The sequence below is a fragment of the Hemitrygon akajei genome, unplaced genomic scaffold, assembly GCF_048418815.1.
Source record: "Hemitrygon akajei unplaced genomic scaffold, sHemAka1.3 Scf000034, whole genome shotgun sequence".
Lineage (NCBI taxonomy): Eukaryota > Metazoa > Chordata > Chondrichthyes > Myliobatiformes > Dasyatidae > Hemitrygon > Hemitrygon akajei.
The window spans coordinates 6,915,166-6,935,978 of record NW_027331920.1 but is presented as its reverse complement, the minus strand read 5'-3'; the positions used below and the strand labels follow the sequence as shown (position 1 = coordinate 6,935,978).

The following is a 20,813-nucleotide window of genomic DNA, read 5'->3' as shown; positions in this document are numbered from 1 at the left end:
GGTTCGATCCTGACCTCTGCTGCCGTCTGTGTGGAGTTTGCATGCTCCCCCTGTGGCCATGACAGTTTCAGACACATTCCAAGGACCTGCTGGATGAATGGCTAATTACAATTAACCCTATGAGGGATGTATGTGGAGGAGGATGTATGTGAATCAGGTGGGAGTTAAAGGGGAGAATACGTTTCAGGAAAACGTGAGTGAATGGGAATGTTTCAGAGCTAGCATGGACATTAATGGACCAAATGGTCACCTTAATGTCATCAGGAAATACAACACAGCAATACAGTAAACTAATCTTCACCTTTCATTCGATAGGAACAGTCACACAGCCTTCAGTCCCACATCACATCCCAGTTTGCTGAACTGCGCCAGATTATCACTGAGAAAGAGCAGAGCTTACTCAGGGATCTCAGGGAAGAAGAGGAGAGGATTCTCAACCCAATGGAGAAAAATCTTCTAGCTCTTCAAGAGAATATAAGGATTATTCAGGAAGAAATCTCAAAGTTAAAGGAACAGATGGATCAAAAAGACGGTGTGATATTTCTCAAGGTGAGGGATTATATTTCAATTTGTTCCTGTCAAAGGGCACTAAATGAACAGTGGTATATTTGAAATAACCACAGCACAGCGGCCAATTCTAACAAATCAATTGTTGCTGCTGGTGTCCTCACACAGGTTGTTAGACTTATAAACTCCTCAGCACAAAACTGCCCAGAACAAAGCATGGATATGTAACTTATTCCCTTCACTATTACCACACCCCACACGCGTGACTAGTTACCATCACAATCACGTGACATGGAATACAATGCAGACAGGACCATCAAAGACAGAAAACAGAGGTATTGTTCCTAGACACAGCATTTACAAATGGCAGTAAACTGTTTCTCACCAGACAATTGATACAACTATTCAGGGTTGTTGTTGTCCTAAAATTGGACTTAAAACAACTCATGTACATCGTAGGACAGAATGTAATCATTTCTGAAATGATTTACTCTGATTATAACACACGGCTGCTGATTGTGCCCTTAATTATCTCATTCAATATCCTTAAAACTCCCATTAACACCCAGATCCAGTCACAGGCTGTTAGTGTGTCTGGTGCGGTGGGTGTGAGGGTCTCTCTGTCAATCAGTGAGAACAAAGAATATGACCCACACATCAGACTTATCCTCTTTGTCCGGTTTCAGTCAGATTAGGGAAACTTTCACTGTTTCTTTAATTATTCAGATAAATTTCACATTAGAAACGTAGAAATATAAACATTGAAAACAATACAGGCCCTTACTGTGCCGAAGATGTCCTTACTTTAGAAATTACCCTGGGTTACCCATAGCCCTCTATCTTTCTGAGCTCCATGTACCTCTCCAGGAGTCTCTTAAAAGTCCCTATCGTATCCACATCCACTGCCGTTTCCGGCAGCCCATTCCACGCACTCAGCACTCTCTGCGTAAAAATATTACCCTGACATCTTCTCTGTACATTCTTCCAAGCACATTAAAACTGTGTCCTCTCGTGTTAGCCGTTTCAGCCCTGGGAAAAAGCCTCTGACTCTGATCAATGCCTCTCACCATCTTATACATCCCAATCAGGTCACCTCTCATCCTCTGTCGTTCCAAGGAGGAAAGGCCGAGTTCACTCAACTTACTCTCATAAGGAACTCTCCCCAATCCAGGAAACATTCTTGTAAATCTCCTCTGCACCCTTTCTATGGCTTCCACATCCTTCCTGTAGTGAGGTGACCAGAACTGAGCACAGTGCTCCAAGTGGGGTCTGACCAGGGTCCGATATAGCTGTAACATTACCTCTCGGCTCCATAACTCAGTACCATGGTTGATGAAGGCCAATGCACCATATGCCTTCTTAACCACAGAGTCAATTTGTGTAGCAGATTTGAGTGTCCTATGGACTTGGACCTCAAGATCCCTCTGATCTTCCACACTGCCAAGAGTCTTACTATTAATACCATAGTCTGCCATTATATTTGACCTACCAGAGTGAACCACCTCACACTTATCTGGGTTAAACTCCATCTGCCACTTCTCAGCCCAGTTTTGCATCCTATCAATGTCCTGCTGTAAACTCTGACAGCCCTCCACACTGTCCACAACACCCCCAACATTTGTGTCATCAGCAAATTTACTAACGCATCCCTCCATTTCCTCATACAGGTCATTTATAAAAATCACAAAGAGAAGGGGTCCCAGAACAGGGCCCTGAGGCAGACCACTGGTCACCGACCTCCATGCAGAATATGACTCGTCTACAACCACACTTTGTCTTCTGTGGGCAAGCCAGTTAGAACCATAGAACACTACGGCACAGTACAGGCCCTTCAACCCTCCATGTTGTGCCGACCCATATAATCCTTTAAAAAAAGTACTAAACCCACACTACCCCATAACCCTCCATTTTTCTTTCATCCATGTGCCTGTCCAAGAGGCTCTTAAATACCCCTGTTTTAGCCTCCACCACTATCCCTGGAAAGTCATTCCAGGCACTCACAACCCTCTGTGTAAAAAACTTACCCCTGATGTCTCCCCTAAACATTCCTCCCTTAATTTTATACCTATGCCCTCTGGTGTTTGCTATTCGTTCCCTGTGAAATAGGTACTGACTATACACCCCATCTATGCCTCTCATAAACTTGTAGACGTCTATCAAGTCCGCTCTCATTCTTCTATGCTCCAAAGAGAAAAGTCCCAGCTCTGCTAACCTTGCTTCATATGACTTGTTCTCCAAACCAGGCAACATCCTGGTAAATCTCCTCTGCGCCCTCTCCATAGCTTCCACATCCTTGCTATAATGAGGTGACCAGAATTGAACACAATACTCTAAGTGCGGTCTCACCAGAGATTTGTGGAGTTGCAACATGAACTCTCTACTCTTGAACTCAATCGCCCTGTTAATGAAGCCTAGCAACCCATAGGCCTTCTTAACTACCCTATCAACCTGTGCAGCGACCTTGAGGGATGTATGGATTTGAACCCCAAGGTCCCTTTATTCATCCACACTCTTAAGTAACTGACCATTAATCCTGTACTCAGTCTTCTGGTTTGTCCTTCCAAAATGCATCACCTCACACTTGTCCAGATTGAACTTCATCAGCCATTTTTCTGCCCAGCTCTGCAGCCTGTCTATATCCTCTTGTAACCTTCGACCACCTACAGCTCCATCTACAACTCCTCCAATCTTTGTGTCATCCGTAAACTCATTCACCCATCCTTCCGCCTGTACACCCAAGTCATTTATAAAAATCACAAATAGCAGGGGTCCCAGGACAGATCCCTATGACAGGTGTGGTTGAACAAATCAATGTCCCCTTGGATCCCTTGCTGAAATCCATATACACTATATCTACTGATCTACCTTTGTCAATGTATTTTCTCACGTCCTGAAAAATTCAATCAGGGTCGTAAGGCACGACCTGCCTTTGACAAAGCCATGCTGACTATTTCTAATCATGTTATGCCTCTCCAAATGTCCATAAATCCTGCCTCTCAGGATCTTCTCCATCAACTTACCAACCACTGAAGTAACACTCACTGGTCTATAATATCCTGGGCTATCTCTCCTCCCTTTCTTGAATAAGGGAATGACATCTGCATCCCTCCAATCCTCTGGAAACGCTCCTGTCCCCATTGATGATGCAAAGATCATCGCCAGAGGTTCAGCAATCTCCTGCCTCACCTCCCACAATGGCCTGGGGTACATCTCGTCTGATCTCCATCAGAAACAGGCCATTCGGTCCATCATTTTCTATCAATTTCCCTGCTTCAGAATTCTCCTCCCACTTACTCCCACACCCAGCCACAGAGCCCCGAACTCGATGGCCCCTCACGTGTTTATCTAGTTTTCCCATTACATTCAATCTCTGCTGTTCCGCTTCAACCACTCCTGTGGCAGCGAGTTCCACTTTACTGAATTTCTTATGGGATTTATTAAAATCCATCTGGAATTTCATCTCCCACAATTCTTCCCATAAAGAGAGGTACATCCCCCTCCCTCCCGCTCACAAATAAATCCATCACTGATCTTAAATTCCTACATCTTATCACTCTGATGTCTTATCCAGATGAAAATGCACAACCTGTCCTGTCTTCCCTGTAAGTTTCATCCTCTCAGTAATGTTCTGACATTCAGAAACTTTCTCTGTAATTTAACCCGTGGTTCTGTATTGTCCGTGTGTCTGAGTGATTGCAGGAGTGGGAATTTTCAACACCTTGTAATGATTTGGATGAAATTTAGGAGGTGGACAGTAAGTCCAAGTCTAATCAGATTTGTGTTTGATTTATTTCAGGAGGAAGCTCGTCGGAACAGGAGGTAGGACATACTCTTTATTGAAAACCTGTATAGTACAAAGTTTCAGTTTATAACCAGCAGTTTAATATTTACAGGATTAATGATGATGTCCAGGAATTGTCAGTGACAGATGAGGCCCAACCGTTTGAAAAATTCGATCACCCCTATTTGTTGAACACAGTGCTGAGGGAAACAGTTGATGCCATTAATCGAGGTAAAACTTACAAAGATTCATTTCTCCTTGTTCAATTAAGTTCCAACTTGAAGCAAGGATTGGCTGTGATAATGGACTGAAGGGGAACTGAATTTTATTCCACATCAACCCCACCGACTGGGAGGCATCACTGTCACATGGTCAGCTGGAGATGTCAGACCCCTGGACACACCAGCACAGGGTTACAATACAACCAATACACGGGACTGGCAGATGAACCACTGTGTCCTGATCCCAGGCACACTGCACTAACACACGAAGACATGAATTTGAATCCTACCACAGGAGCTGGGAATTTAATACTGACTTGATGATATTGTAGGGAATAAAAGCGGGTATCAGTGTGGTGACCGGGATTGTCAGGGAAATACACAAGTCCTTCGTGGGCTGTGAGTGCAGACTCTGACTGACACAGGTCTTCACCCCACCCCCTCCTGAGTCTGCAACTCTCACTGATATTAGATGGAGAGGTGGGGAGCTGTAGTGACAGGGGACTCAATCGTCAGGGGAGCAGACAGGAGAATCTGTGGGTGTGAACGGGACACCCGAATGGTATGTTACCTCCCAGGTACCAGGGTTAGGGATGCCTCGGATCGTGTCCGCAACATTTCAGAGAGGAAGAGAAAAATGACACAGGAAGTAAAAGCAAACTGGTCCTGAAAATAGAATTTAGAGAGCTCAGTATAAAACTGAGAAGCAGTACCTCCAGGGTTGTAATTTCTGGAATGTTGTCTGCCCCACGTGCCGGTGTGGGTAGGAACAGGACGTTTTGGCAGATAAATGTGTGGCTGAGAAGCTGGTGCAGGGGGCAGAGCTTCCGATTCTTGGATCATTGGGATCTCTTCTGGGGGAAGTATGACCTGTTCAAAAGTTCAAAAGTGATGGGTTGCACCTGAACCCGAGGGGGAACAATATTCTCTCAGAGAGGTTCGATAGAACTGTTAGGGAGGGTTTGAACTAATTTGGCGGGGGGGGGGGGGGGTTGGAACGAGAGTGAAGGGACTTTGGATAGGATTGATGGTAAAAATACAAAGATAGCGTGCAGTCAGTCTGTCAGATAGGGCGGACAGATGCGAGTACAGAATTGCAGTCAGCAGGGTGAGTGTCAGTGCATTAGGGATGCAGAATCAAAAAGGATAGCAAATACAGAACTCAAAGTGTTAGATCTCAATGCATGGAGTATAAAAAATAAGGTTACAGATTATCGGGTGTGATGTTGTAGCCTTCGCTGAATCGTGACTGAAGGACGGTTGCAGTTGGGAGCTGAATGACCAAGGTTACACTATGTATCGGTGGTATAGGAAAGTAGGCAGAGGGGGTGACATGGCTCTGCTGGTAAATCAGTAGAAAGTTGTGACATGAGATACGAACATGTTGAATCCTTGTGGGTTGAGTTATGAAACTACAAATGTAAAAGGACCCTGATGGCAGTTATATACAGTCACCCCAACAGTAGCTGGGATGTGGACCACAGATTACAACTGGAAATAGAAAAGGCATGTCAAAAGGACAAATGTTATGTTAGTCATGGGAGATTTGAACATGCAGGTCATCTGGAAAAATCAGGTTGGTAATGGATTTCAGGAGAGTGAATTTGTTCAAAGCCTAAGAGATGGCTTTTTAGAGCAGTTTGTCCCCGAGCCTACTAGGAAATCAGCTCTACTGGATTGGGTGTTATGTATTGAACCGGAGGTGATTAGGAAACTTAAGGTAAAATAACCATTAGGAGGCAGTGCTCACAACATGACAGAGTTCAATTTGAAATTTGATAAGGAGAAAGTAAAGTCTATGACGTTGTAGTATTTCACTGGAGTAAAGGAAATTACAGTGGTCTGAGAGAGGAGTAAGCCAAAGTAAATTGGAAGGAGAAGCTGGTAGTGATGAGAGCAGAGCAGAAATAGTGTCAGTTTCTAGGAAACTGAGGAAGGTGAAGGATAGGTGATTCCAAAAATAAATAAATACTCAAATGGCAAAACAGTACAACCGTGGCTGACAAGGGAAGACAAGCTGATGTAAAAGCAAAAGAGAGGGTATTCAACAAAGCAAAAATTAGTAGGAAGACAGAGGATTGGGAAGCTTTTAAATATATACAGAGAGGAACTAAACAAATTATTGGAAGGGAAAAAATGAAACATGAAATTGAATTGAATTGAATTGACTTTATTACTTTCATCCTTCATATACACGGAGTAAAAATCTTTAGGTTACGTCTCTAATTGTGCAAAGTGCAAATTATAGTAATTTATGATAAATAATATGTATAACATACTAGACAATATAACATAGAAATACAGTTGTGTCAGCATGAGTTAATCAGTCTGATGGCCTGGTTGAAAGTTGATGGCCTGTTGCTCCTGGATTTTATGCTGCGGTACCGTATCCTGGATGGCAGTAACTGGTACAGTTTGTGGTTGGGGTGACTCTGGTCTCCAATGATCCTTCAGGCCCTTTTTACACATCTGCCTTTGTAAAACAAGCTAGCAAACCGAATCAAATTGTGTTTCGTATTGTAAAAAATAGAGAAGAGAGTGGATATAGGATCACTTGGAAATGAGGCTGGATATACATTAACGGGGGACAAAGAGATGGCAGATAAACTAAATGAGTACTTTGCATCAGTCTTCACTGTGGAAGACACTAGCACTGTGCCCGGTGTTGAAGGGTGCGAGGGAAGAGAAGTGAGTGCAGTTACTGTTACAAGGGTGAAGGTGCTCAAAAAGCTGAAAGACTTAAAGGTACATAAGTCACCCGGACCAGATGAACTGCACCCTAGTGTCCTGAAAGAAGTAGCGGTTGACATTGTGGAAACATTTGAAATGATGTTTCAAAAATCATTGGTGGCAGAGGACTGGACAATTGCAAATGTCACTCTACTCTTTAGGAAGGAGGAAGGCAGCAGAAAGGAAATTATAGAGCAGTTAGCCTCACCTCTGTGGTTGGGAAGAAGTTAGTGTCAATTGTTATGTATGAGGTTATGGAATACTTGGTGACACTGGACATGATAGGACAAGTCAGCCTGGATTTCTTAAGGGAATATCCTGCCTGACAAACCTGTTGGAATTCTTTGAGGAGATTACAAGTAGGATAGATAAAAGGGATGCAGTGGATGTTGTATATTCGGAATCGCAGAAGGACGTTGACAAGGTGCCACACATGAAGCTGCTTACCAAGTTAAGAGCTCATGGTATTACAGGAAGTTATTGGCTTAGTTAGAGCATTGGCTGACTGGTAGGAAACAGCAAATGAGAGTAAAGCGATCCTTTTCAGGTTGGCTGCCAGTGACTAATGGCATTCTACAGGGGTCATCATTTTATGCTGTATATCCGTATACCCACCTCTCTCTCTGTGGGAATGTTACCCCATAGATCCCTCATAAAAAAACTCTGTCTCACTTTCAATCTGAGCTCTCTGGTTATGTACTCCCATTTCTCGGAAAAAGACTCACTTTATCTAAGTCCTTTATGAATGTGTTCAGGGGTCATCGCTCAACATCCTACACTCCATTTAAATAGCCCAAGCTTATCCACTCTCTGCTTTTAACCTAAGTCCCCAGTCCTGGTAACATCCTCCTGAAGCCTCCTGTCCAGTGTAATGACATCCTCCCCATATCTGTGGAACCAGAAATGCAGACAATACTCCAAGTGTGGTCTATCATCAACATCAAAGACCTTACTTCAGTTCATGTGGACAGTGTGGAATAGGCTGATGAATACAGGACTGAAGGTGTTGTATTTGAATGCACCAGTATACGGAATAAGGGAGATGATGTTGTAGCACAGGTAGAGATTGGCAGGTACAACGTTGTTGGCATCACTGAGTTGTGGTGGAAAGGAGATCCTGGCTTGAAGCTCAACATTCAAGGATACACCTTGTATTCAAAGGACAGGCCGGTAGGCAGAGAGGCCGGGGAGGCTCGGTTGGTAAAGAATGAAATGAAATCTTTAGAGAGAGGTGAGATAGTATTGGAAGATGTCGAATCATTATGGGTAAAGTTCAAAAGCTGCAAGGGTAAAAAGACCCTGATGAGAGTGATGTACAGGCCTCCAAACAGTAGCCATGAATAGAAATGGGATACAAATTACACCAGGAGATAGAGAAAAGGACAAGGAGGTAGACTGGGAAAATCATGAAGATGCTGCATTCCAAGAGAAAGAATTTGTACAATGCCTCCATGATGGCTTTTTGGAACTGCTTGTGGTTGAGCCCAATGGGAGAAAGGCAATTCCAGAGTGGGATTTGTATAATGAACCAGATATGATTTGGGAGATTATGGTAAAAGAACCTTTAGGAACCAGTGATCATAAAATGATAGAATTCACCCCAGAGTTTGAGAGGGAGATAATGTCGGATGTATCAGTATCAGAGTGGAGTAAAGTTAGTTATGGAGGCACGAGGGAGGAGCTGATCAAAGTAGATTGGAAGGGGACACGAGCAGGGATGATTGCAGAACAACAAAGACTGGAGCTCCAGGGGCAATTTGGATAAATAAAACCCAAAGATGAAGAAGTATTATACAGGGAGGATGAGCTAACCGTGTTTGACACGAGAAGTCAAAAACAGCATAAAAGCAGAAGAGAGGGCATACAATAGAACAAAACTCAACAGGATGTCCGAGTATCGAGAAGATTTTGATAATCAACAGAAAGGAATTACAAAGCCATAAGGAGTGAAAATGAGATAGGATCGAAAGCTTGCCTACAATACTCAAGAGGACAGAAAATGTAAAGAGTAAAAGAGAGTGAGAGTGGATATTGGATCCCTAGAAAATGACACTGGAGAGGAGAAATGTGAGATAAAGACATGACAGAGGTACCTATTTAGTATTATGTGTCACTGTGGAAGATACCAACTGTATGTCAGAAATGTGAGAGTGTCAGGGACAGAAATGAGTGTTGTTGCTGTTACTGAGGAGAAAGTGCGTGGGACGATTGAAGGTCTGAAGGTCCTGGACCAGATGGACCACACCCCAGTGTTTGGAAAGAGTTAACTGAAGAGAATATGGGGGCATTAGTGATGATCTTTCAAGAATCACTAGATATTTGGTCATTCAAGATGACTGGAAATTGCAACGGTCACTTCACTCTTTAAGAAGGGAGAGCAGCAGGGGAAAGAAAATTATAGGTGGGTTATCTGGATGTGGTGTGCTTGGGAAGATGTTGGAGTCCAGTATTAAGGACGAGCTTTCGGGTACATGGAGGCAAATGATAAAATAGAGCAAAGACAGCATGCCTTCCCTTAAGGGGAAATCTTGTCTGACAAATCCGTTGGAATTCTTCGAGGAACACAAAGCCAAGATAGACAGAAGGATGATTTGGATGACAGAATTGTTGCCTTTGTGGCCAAGCTTGCAGACGATATGGAGATAGGTGAAGGGGCAAGTAGTGCTGCAGAAGCTCGGAATCTGGGGAAGGTCAGAGACAGATCAGGAAATGGGCAAATACGTGATAGATGGATTATCGAGTAGGGAAGTCGGGCATGCACTTTGGTAGAAGGAATAAAGGCATAGACAATTTTGTAAACAGGGCGAAATTCAAAAATCAGAGGTGCAAATGGACATGGGTGTCATTGTGCAGGATTCCCTGAAGGTTAACTTGCAGTTTGTGTCAGTGGTAAGATTGGCAAACTCAATGTTTGCTTTCATTTCGAGAGGATTAGAGTACAAGAGCAGGGATGTAATTCTGAGGTTTTATAAGGCATTGGTCAGACAACACTTGGAGTAATGTGAGCAGTTTCTGGTCGCATATATCGGAAAAGATGTGCTAGCATTGGAGAGGGTCCAGGAGGTTCACAAGAATGATTCCGGAAATGAAAAAGTTAACATATGATGAGTTAATATGATGTTTCTGATGGTAATATGATGGTTCTGGGCCTGTACTCATGGGAGTTTAGAAGAATGGTTGATTTCTTACCCCTCTCAACACTATTCTCCTGCCTCCTCCCCATAAATTTTGAGCCTCTGACTGATCAAGAAGTTTACTTACCAACTTCTGCTTTAAAAATCAAACAGGAGAAAATCTGCAGATGCTGGTAATCCAAGCTACACAGGTCCTGATGAAGGGTCTCATCAGACCTTTCTGACTCCTGTCTGGAGAGAGAGATGATTTTGGGAGGATGTGGGTGGGTCCAGAACGGAAAGCACAGCTTCCGACTATAGGGATGTCCATTTATGACAGAAATGAGGAGGAATTCCTTTATCCACAGGATAGTGAATCTGCCACAGACTGCTGTGGATGCCAAATAACTGAGTATATTTAAAGCAGAGTAACACACACAAATTGTTGGGGGAACAGCAGGCCGGGAAGTTTCTATGGAAAAGAGTAAACAGTCCACGGTTCAGACTGAAACACTTCATCAGGACCTGTGTTGCTTATGGGTCCCAGCAAATTCATCCCCTGTCCTAATGAGGGGCTGCAGGGGATGGGGTTCTGGGAAAGGGAACAAAGTCATCCTCATCTGCCATCTTTGCCCCCTCTAGTTTCTCATTACGTCTACACACACAGTTCATCCACAGGCATTCCACCCCTCCCCCTCCTGTTTCAATCTGCCATTCATCTCTCCCCTACTGGTTCCCATTATCACCTCCTTTACTGTCTCAAACCATCACACTGCCCCACTTCACACTCACAAATGAATGTGAACATTGAATGAAGGGCCTGTTCCTGTGCTGTACTGCTCTTCTATGTTCTCTGTTCCCTGTTTCGAAGGAGAGGAGATCTCAGGGAAACATGAAATTCTTTCAGGGGTCAACAGGCTGGAGCCAGGTAGGATGTTTCCCCTGTCTGAGGAGTTCAGGGGTCACTGTGTTTGGAATTCTCAGCACCCGTGGGGGTTTGGGGGTTCTTAGCGATTCAGTTCACAGAGCCATCGCCATACAGCATAGAAATGTGCCGTTCGACCCATCACCTCTGTGCTGACCTATTTCCCATCCACATTCATCCCATTGGCCGGCATTAGCTCAGTCTCCCTCTGTGCCTTGCCTATTGAAGTGTCTGTCCAAGTGTCTCTTAAACACCGAGGACTGGAGGCCTGTGACCTGCAGAGGTCGGTGCTGGGGCCGGAATGTTTGTCATTCATATCAGTGATTCGGATGAGAATGTAAGTGACAAAGTTAGTAGGTTTGTGAGAGACACTAAAATTCATGGTATAGTGGACAGGGAAGAGGATTATCTCTGTTTACTCGGGGCCGTTGATCAACTGTAGAGATGGGTACAGGGAGAATGTTTTAAAATACATCTTGCCAGGAATAAGAAAGGTTGGGAGGAATAATGGGCTTTTGTCGAGTCAAAGGTTCGTGTCGCGACCCGACCGCGCCTGAGGCCCAGCGGCCTTTCCCTCGGTCCCGGGGCCGGGCTGCCCGAGTCTCCCCCCGATCCCCGGGGCCGCGCTGCCCGAGTCTCCCCCCCGATCCCCGATCCCCGGGGCCGCGCTGCCCGAGTCTCCCCCCGATCCCCGATCCCCGGGGCCGCGCTGCCCGAGTCTCACCTCCCCCCCGATCCCCGGGGCCGCGCCGTCCGAGTCTCCCCCCGATCTCAGGGGCCGCGCTGCCTGAGTCTCTCCCCGATCCCCGGGGCCGCGCTGTCCGAGTCTCCCCCCGATCCCCGGGGCCGCGCTGTCCGAGTCTCCCCCCGATTCCCGGGGCCGCGCTGCCCGAGTCTCCCCCCGATTCCCGGGGCCGCGCTGCCCGAGTCTCCCCCCGATCCCCGGGGCCGCGCTGCCCGAGTCTCCCCCCCCCCCCCGATCCCCGGGGCCGCGCTATCCGAGTCTCCCCCCCCCGATCCCCGGGGCCGCGCTGCCCGTGTCTCCCCCCCGATCCCCGGGGCCCCGCTGCCCGAGTCTCCCCCCGATCCCCGGGGCCGCGCGGCCCGAGTCTCCCCCCGATCCCCGGGGCCGCGCTACCCGAGTCTCCCCCCGATCCCCGGGGCCGCGCTGCCCGAGTCTCCCCCCGCCCGATCCCCGGGGCCGCGCTGTCCGAGTCTCCCCCCGATCACCGGGGCCGCGCTGCCCGTGTCTCCCCCCGATCCCCGGGGCCGCGCTGCCCGAGTCTCCCCCCGGTCCCCAGGGGCCGCGCTGCACGAGTCTTCCCCTGGTCCCCGGGGCCGCGGTGTCCGAGTCTCCCCCCCCCCCCCCCCCCCCAGATCCCCGGGGCCGCGCTGCCCGAGTCTCCCCTCCCCTCCCGATCCCCGGGGCCGCGCTGCCCGATTCTCCCCCCGGTCCCCAGGGCCGCGCTGCCCGAGTCTTCCCCCGCCCGATCCCCGGGGCCGCGTTGCCCGAGTCCCCCCCCCCGCCCGATCCCCGGGGCCGCGCTGTCCGAGTCTCCCCCCGATCACCGGGGCCGCGCTGCCCGAGTCTCCCCCCGGTCCCCAGGGCCGTGCTGCCCGAGTCTTCCCCCGATCCCCGGTGCCGCGCTGCCCGAGTCTCCCCCGATCCCCGGGGCCGCGCTGCCCGAGTCTCCCCCCGATCCCCGGGGCCGCGGTGTCCGAGTCTCCCCCCCCCCCCCCCGATCCCCGGGGCTCCGCTGCCCGAGTCTCCCCACCCCCCCGATCCCCGGGGCCGCGCTGCCCGAGTCTCTCCCCGATCCCCGGGGCTCCGCTGCCCGAGTCTCCCCCCCCCCGATCCCCGGGGCCGCGCTGTCCGAGTCTCCCCCCCGATCCCCGGGGACGCGCTGTCCGAGTCTCCCCCCCGATCCCCGGGGCTCCGCTGCCCGAGTCTCCCCCCCCCCCCCCCCGATCCCCGGGGCCGCGCTGTCCGAGTCTCCCCCCGATCCCCGGGGCCGCGCTGCCCGAGTCTCCCCCCGATCCCCAGGGCTCCGCTGCCCGAGTCTCCCCCCCCGATCCCCGGGGCTCCGCTGCCCGAGTCTCCCCCCCCCCCCGATCCCCGGGGCTCCGCTGCCCGAGTCTCCCCCCCCCCCGATCCCCGGGGCCGCGCTGTCCGAGTCTCCCCCCGATCCCCGGGGCCGCGCTGCCCGAGTCTCCCCCCGATCCCCAGGGCCGCGCTGCCCGAGTTTCCCCCCGATCTCCGGGGCCGCGCTGTCCGAGTCTCCCCCCGATCCCCGGGGCCGCGCTGTCTGAGTCTCCCCCCGATCCCCAGGGGCCGCGCCGCCCGAGTCTCCCCCCGATCCCCCGGGCCGCGCTGCCCGAGTCTGCCCCCGATCCCCGGGGCCGCGCCGCCCGAGTCTCCCCCCGATCCCCCGGGGCCGGGCTGCCCGAGTCTCCCCCCGATCCCCGGGGACTCTCTAATTCTCTGCTTCTCCCCCCAGTCTCTGTCACCCTGGATGTGGAAACGGCGAATCCGCTGCTCGAGGTGTCTGAGGATCGGAAGAGTGTGAGATGGACCCGGACCCAGAGGGATCTCCCTGACACCGGGAAGAGATTCACATACTGGGAATGTGTGCTGGGATCGGAGGGATTCACATCGGGGAGACATTACTGGGAGGTGGAGGTGACGCGGAATCGGGTCTGGTGTCTGGGAGTCGCCGCAGAGTCTGTGGAGAGGAAGGGAGGGGTCAGTCTGAGTCCGGAGACCGGATTCTGGGTCATCAGGCTGGTTGATGGGTTGTTATATCGGGATTATGACGTGTTACATCGGGATTATGACGAGTACGGTGATCTCACCTCCCCCGAGTCCTGTCTCGCTGCCGGTCCCATCCCCGGGAGGGTGGGAGTTTATCTCAGTTACGAGTCCGGGACAGTTTCATTTTACAACGCGGAGACCAAGTCCCATCTCCACACCTTCACTGGGAATAAATTCACGGGGAAACTTCATCCTTTCTTCGTGACCTGGTATGAAAACCAGTGGCTGAGAATCTGCTCCGGTTCCGCTCCGGGTCTGTAAATGGGTCGGGTCCCGGGACCGGCGTCAGGAGTAAAGTCCCTGTAAATATAAATGTGCGGAGAGTGCAGCCAAATACGTGGCCAAGGAGATGGTGCAGGAGGGAGGGCTTCATGTTTCTGGACAATTGGGCTTTGTTCCCGGGAAGGTGGGGCCTGTTCCGACGGGACGGTTTGCCCCTGAACTGTAGAGGAACTAACATTCTTGAGGGTAGATTTGCTAGTGCTGCTTGTGGGGGGGGGGGGGTAAAAAAGATTTGCAGAGGGAGGGGAACCAGAATGTTAGAGCAGATAGTGAGGTGGAGGAGGATAAAGGTCATGCGAGGACTGCATGTATAGACAGAAATCAAAGGTTTGTACATTAGGTTGTAAATTAATTTTCAGAGCTTTAGAAATTGTAGAAAATAAAGATTTCCAAAAAGATTTTGATGAAGAACATGACCAGAACATATGTGAAAAAGTGGCTACTTCAGTTTTATACCTATCGCAATAATTGTCTATGTTAGGAAATATTTTGGATGGTCTCTCCTTTGTTAACAGTGAACAATTTTAAATTGAATTAAACACTGATTGGCACATATTAAAGAAGAATTGACCATCTTCATTAACAAAGGTCATGTTAAGTTCTCTCTCCCAAACTTGTTTAATTTTTAGTGATTAAGGGGATCTGCTTTTTTTTTGCAGATTTATTTATTTTTATTATCATTTATTTTGTCATGGTTGATTGATGACATTTGAAGAGTTAATTAGCAAATATTCTCTCTCATACACACTTACTACAATATCTTCAGGTTAGAAATTTTTTTACAAAAATTAATTATCTAAGTTCCCATATATGCAAGAATCTGATTTGTTGGATACTATTTTGAATATGAATCCTTCAGTAAGAGAATTTGTAATTCTCATTGGTAGAATTTATAATTTATTTTTAATACATTAATACAAAAAGATAACCTCCCACCTAAGGTTTATACATGATAGAAATATTCGTTGTTTCAGACATGAAATATCACAGCTGTGCGTAGACAGGACAGACCGGAGGGCTTGTCTACAGAGGCCATATGGGTGGAGCTGAGGAACGGGAAAGGTGTTACCACACTAATAGGGGTATATTATAGACAGCCCAATAGTCAGAGAGAATTGGAGGAGTGAATCTGTATAAAGATAGTATACCGATGTAAGAAACAGGAAGTTGTAATAGTAGGGGCTTTTAACTTTCCACATATTGACTGGAACTCCCAAACTGTAATAGGGCTAGATGGCTTGGAGTTTGTGAAATGTTTTCAGGAAAGTTTTCTAAATCAATATGTAGAGGTACCTACGAGAGAGGATGCAATATTTGATCTCCTATTAGGAAACCAGACAGGTCAGGTGACAGAAGTATGTGTGGGCGGACATTTTGGGTCCAGTGACCATAATGTCATTAGTTTCAAGTTAATTATGTATAAGGATGGGTCTGGTCCTCAAGTTGAGGTTCTAAATTGAAGAAGGGCCAATATTGTGGAAATGAAAAAGGATCTAGGAAGAGTGGATTGGGATAAGTTTTTTTTTCCTGACAAGGATGTGTTCAGTAAGTGGAAGGCCTCCAAATGTGAAATTTTGAGGGTGCAGAGTTTGCATTTTCCTGCCAGGATAAAAGACAAAGTTAACAGGCACACGGAACCTTGGTTTTCAAGGGATATTGGCGATCTGGTTAAGAAAAAGAGAGAAGTGTATAGCAGGTAGAGGCAACAAAGAGCAAATGAGTTACTTGAAGAGTATAGAAAACATAAGAAAATACTAAAGAAGGAAATCAGGAAGGGAAAAAGAAGACATGAAGTGGCTTTGGCAGATAATGTGAAGGAAAACCTGAAGGGTTTCTACAAGTATATTAAGAGTAAAAGGATAGTAAGGGACAAAATTGGTCCCCTAGAAGATCAGAGTGGTCGTCTATATGTGGAGCCTCACGAGATGGGGGAGATCTTAAACAGTTTTTTTGCATTAGTATTTACTCAGGAAACTGGCATAGTGTATATGGAAGGAAGGGAAACAAGCAGTAGTGTCATGGAACATTTGTAGATTAAAGAGGAGGAGGTGCTTGCTGCCTTACAGCGCATAAAGGTAGATAAATCCCCCAGGCCTGACTTGATATTTCCTCGGATCTTGAGAGAGACTAGAGTAGAAATTGCAAGGGCCCTGACAGAAATATTTAAAATGTCCTCAGCCACGGGTGCACTGCCAGAGGATTGGACGGTTGCTCTTGTTGTTCCGTTGTTTAAAAAAGGCTCCAATAGAAAACCAGGTAACTAAAGGCCAGTGAGCCTGACATCAGTAGTATGTAAATTATTGGAAGATGTTCTGAGAGATCGGATTTACAAGTATTTGGACAGCCAAGGGCTGATTAAGGATAGTCAGTATGGCTTTGTGCATGGTAGATCGTGTTTAATGAATCTCGAAGATTTTTTCAAGGAGGTTACCAACTAAGTAGGTGAAGGAAAGGCAGTGGATGTTGTCTACATGAACTTTAGTAAGGCCTTTGACAAAGTCCCACATGGGAGGTTAGTTCAGAAAGTTCAGACATGAGGTATCCATGGAGAGGCTGGAGAGATTGAAAGAGTTCAGAGATTTACTAGGATGTTGCCAGGTCTTCAGGAGTTGAGTTACAGGGAAAGATTGAACAGGTTAGGACTTTATTCCTTGAAGCGTAGAAGAATGAGGGGAAATTTGACAGAGGTTTATAAAATTATGGGGGGTATAGACAGTAAATGCGAGTCGGTTCTTTCCATTTAGATTAGGAACGATAAATACGAGAGGACATGGTTTTAGGGTGAAAGGGGAAAGCTTTAGAGGGAACATTAGGAGGAACATCACTCAGAGAGTGGTGGGAGTGTAGAACGAGCTGCCATCTGACGTGGTAAATGCAGGCTCACTCTTAAGTTTTAAGAATAACTTGGATAGATACATGGATGGGAGAGGTCTGGAGGGTTACGGACTGGGTGCAGGTCAATGGGACGAGTGGAATAAAGTTTCCGCACAGACTAGAAGCACCAAATGGCCTGTTTTCTGTGCTGTAGTGTTCTATGGTTCTATAGAGTGAAATAAATACGACATGAGAATTGTCGATCGATTAATTGTAACTCCTTCACCGCATCCGTCAACCGAACAGAAACACCGGGGATTCAGCAGCAGTTGCGGGCGGCGGGTCCTGAGCTCTCCCGGGTCCTAAAGTCCACTCGTAATCAGACAAGTTAAATGGGACAAGTGGGGGCGGTGCTGACCGGAAAAGACAGTGAAGATTGTTCATTAAGTTCATCTGCCATTTCTTTGTCCCCCATTACTAGTTCACCAACATCATTTTCCATTGGTCTAGTATCAACTCTCATCTCCCTTTCACTCTTCATGTAACTGAAAACTAAACTTTTAGTATCCCGATTTATATTATTGGCCAGTTTGCCCTAATATTTCGTCTTGACCATTCTTATGGCTTTTTTCGTTGCCTTTTGTTGGATTTTAAGAGCATCCCAATAATCCAACATCCCACTCACCTTTGCTACCCTATATGTCATTTATGTCAGGTTTAACACAATTATTACATGCCTTTTCCAGCTCCAGTGAATTGATTTAAAGTCAGTCCCATAATTTAACAGTTTTTATCTGAAAACTATCTACCCTCGCAAAGATTGTACTGAAAACTGCATTTGATTTTTCTTCAGCCTTGTACGCTTCACATTGAAATAGTATGTGCTTCGACAGTTTCATAATGACAAAATGTACACGACACAGAATGAAGTTTTCCAATTAGTTACAAGGCATAATTAAGCATAGTGTGGGCATTTCTAAGTCGAGACAATATCATTCCTTGCCTTGTTTTAAGCCCTTCTTCTATAAACCCAACAGGTTTATGTATTCTATAAAGTCTGTCCTTATGTCCATTCTCCTACGTCTTGCCATAAGCCCCTAATTCTTAACATTACCAACCCTTTAGCTTCTAATTTGTTAAGTGGAAGGTCTATATCCACAGCTTAACATTTAACAGATTTTGGTGCTAAACAGTCAACATCATCATTTCCCTCAACAGTGTGATGTGCAGGGCCGATAATGTGCAGTCATATAAATCAAACTTTATATATGAAATACCGTTTGACAAGTGTCCAACAGTCAATCTGACCTACTGCCAGAATGACCTGTTTAAGACTCATCAAAACCGAAATGTATTCTGAGCAAATTACAAGGACCAATTTCCTCCACCCACTATAAGCCTATACTTTTGGGAAAGAATTGTGCTTCCTATGCTGATAAATGGCAAAAAGTCATTTCTTTATCATTACCTGCAATTCAGGCACACAAAAACAGCCACCCCAACATCCCCAGTTAACTTATCTTTTGATTCATCTGTAAAAATGGTTACTGTATGATAATAACTTTCATTAATATACTGATGAACCAACAGGCTCTCAGGCAGAACCGAATCCGATCGTGTAACATAAAATCAACTGAAGTCATTGGAAAAAACAAGGTGTGGTTACAGAGAAAGCTACAGTGGGACATATTGTATCATCAAATACACCCGTATTCCCAGCGTGGTAAGAACCCAGCCACCCAAAACAAAAAAAAATACTCTTCTTGTGATATCCCCAACCGTACTCTCGCACACCTTTAACAGGATGATCATTTCCTTGCCCCCACAAATTAATCCAGTATGTTGACTTCAGCTTGAACCTCTGTTACTTTGAGGGCAATTGTCCCATTGCAATCAGTAAAGCCAAAACAGGAGACAACATTATTGCACTAGAAAACAATCTTAAAGTCTGTAATTGTATCACATACAAACATTTTTAATTTGAAGATGAAGCTGATCCATAAGCCACACAGACATAATCAAGAACAGATCAAATTAAACAAATATAATTGGTCAACAAAGATTTTCATGTTGCACCCAGGTATACCCACATAGATGTCTGAGGAGATTTAAGGCTCCTTTACATTTATCAATTATTTTACTGATAGGTGCTTCCACGTCAGCTTATTATCCATCCACATACTGAGAACTCTTACCACTGGCACTTCCTCAAGATATTAATGACATAATTTAAAATCAAGTGCAAGTCTATTAATGCTGTTTGCAAACCACGTAATGTGTTTTAACGACTGAAAGCTTAAAATCCTCATCAATCTGCCCACTGTTTGACCAGTTAATTGTAAATTGAAATTAATACCTGTAATCTATAAAGCTACGTCATCTGTATATTGTGATTAACCCAGGGTATCCCATTTTCCCATCTGAGAAAATATCATTAAACATAATATTAAATAATGAAGAGCTACAAATACTGCCCTGTGGGATCCCATTCTCTATCTCATAGAAACACAAACATAACATGCCGACAGGTACTTGGACAGTCCATCCAATAAAAGCTCAGAAACATTATACAAAGTCCCCCTCACTCCTAATTTAATCAAAAGTCCTTTCTTCCACATCATTTCCTTTTTCAGTATCAAGAAATACTGCTAGTACAACATCTTTATTTAATTGTTCTTTCCGAATATAATCTTCCAAACCTAAAACTGAATCTAATGTCAATTTACCCTTCCAAAATCCACTCTAATAAAACTCTTTATCACCACACTTTCCAAAATATAACTCAAGCGCTTGATTACCATACATTCCATATGTTTACATAAATGAGATATTCACGATATAGGCCCTTAACTAGAAGGATCAAATGGGGATCTGCCAGGTTTTAGAATAGGCACTACTATTTCCATTTTCCATGAGGAAAGTAGATGCACAATTCAAACATTTAATATTTTCACAAAAGAGAATTATATACAATTACAATTTCAAATATCACTTTTTCCTGGGGATACCTGACCTACATTATTAATAGACTTCTTAAATTCATACAAAGAAATCTCTCCATCAGTGATACTATCATTGCTACAGCTGACTTCCAGCACATCAGGGTATTCACTGAAAAGCATATCCCTACATTTTTTAACTTCTTCACTTAAATTATCCTGATTATGAATCTCAGCAAATGACCCAGCCAGTAACACAACCTTCCCTGTTTCAGTAACAATCATTTTGCCCTCATTAATCAACACTGGAAATATTATGATCCCCACAAATCCCCCCATTTTCTAAATCACATCCCAAACAATTCCAAGTTTGGTATCCCTTCCAATATTATCTCCATATAACCTCCGGTAAATCAGCTCCTTCCTCACCTTTCCCCTTTTATTGTTAATAATTTCACTCGGAGACTGATGCACCATCACATAAAAACTCACATTTCCAAACTCATAAAGACAGGAAGGCTGACTGACGTTCACATAAACTAATCACCCTCTGAGTTCCCATTTGAGCCACAGGCACTGCAGCCAATGACAGCAGGGGTCTGTGTTAAGCATGAGCTACGATAGGCTGGAGAAAATCGGCACATGAGCAGACCCTCCTCTTTCGCTCCATCGCCATGGCGGAGGTCAGC

At 46.0% G+C, this 20,813-nt stretch overlaps 1 protein-coding gene across 1 annotated transcript; it reads left to right on the top strand.

Annotated features, from left to right (window-relative positions):
- The first annotated feature begins 436 nt into the window (after positions 1–436).
- LOC140720015 (E3 ubiquitin-protein ligase TRIM39-like) lies at positions 437–14,567 on the top strand. The gene is made up of 4 exons (XM_073034921.1): positions 437–549; positions 4,304–4,326; positions 4,401–4,519; positions 13,776–14,567. The coding sequence occupies exons 1-4, from the start codon at positions 442–444 to the stop codon at positions 14,348–14,350; spliced, it is 825 nt and encodes a 274-aa protein (XP_072891022.1). The 5' UTR covers positions 437–441; the 3' UTR covers positions 14,351–14,567.
- The last annotated feature ends 6,246 nt before the right edge of the window (positions 14,568–20,813 follow it).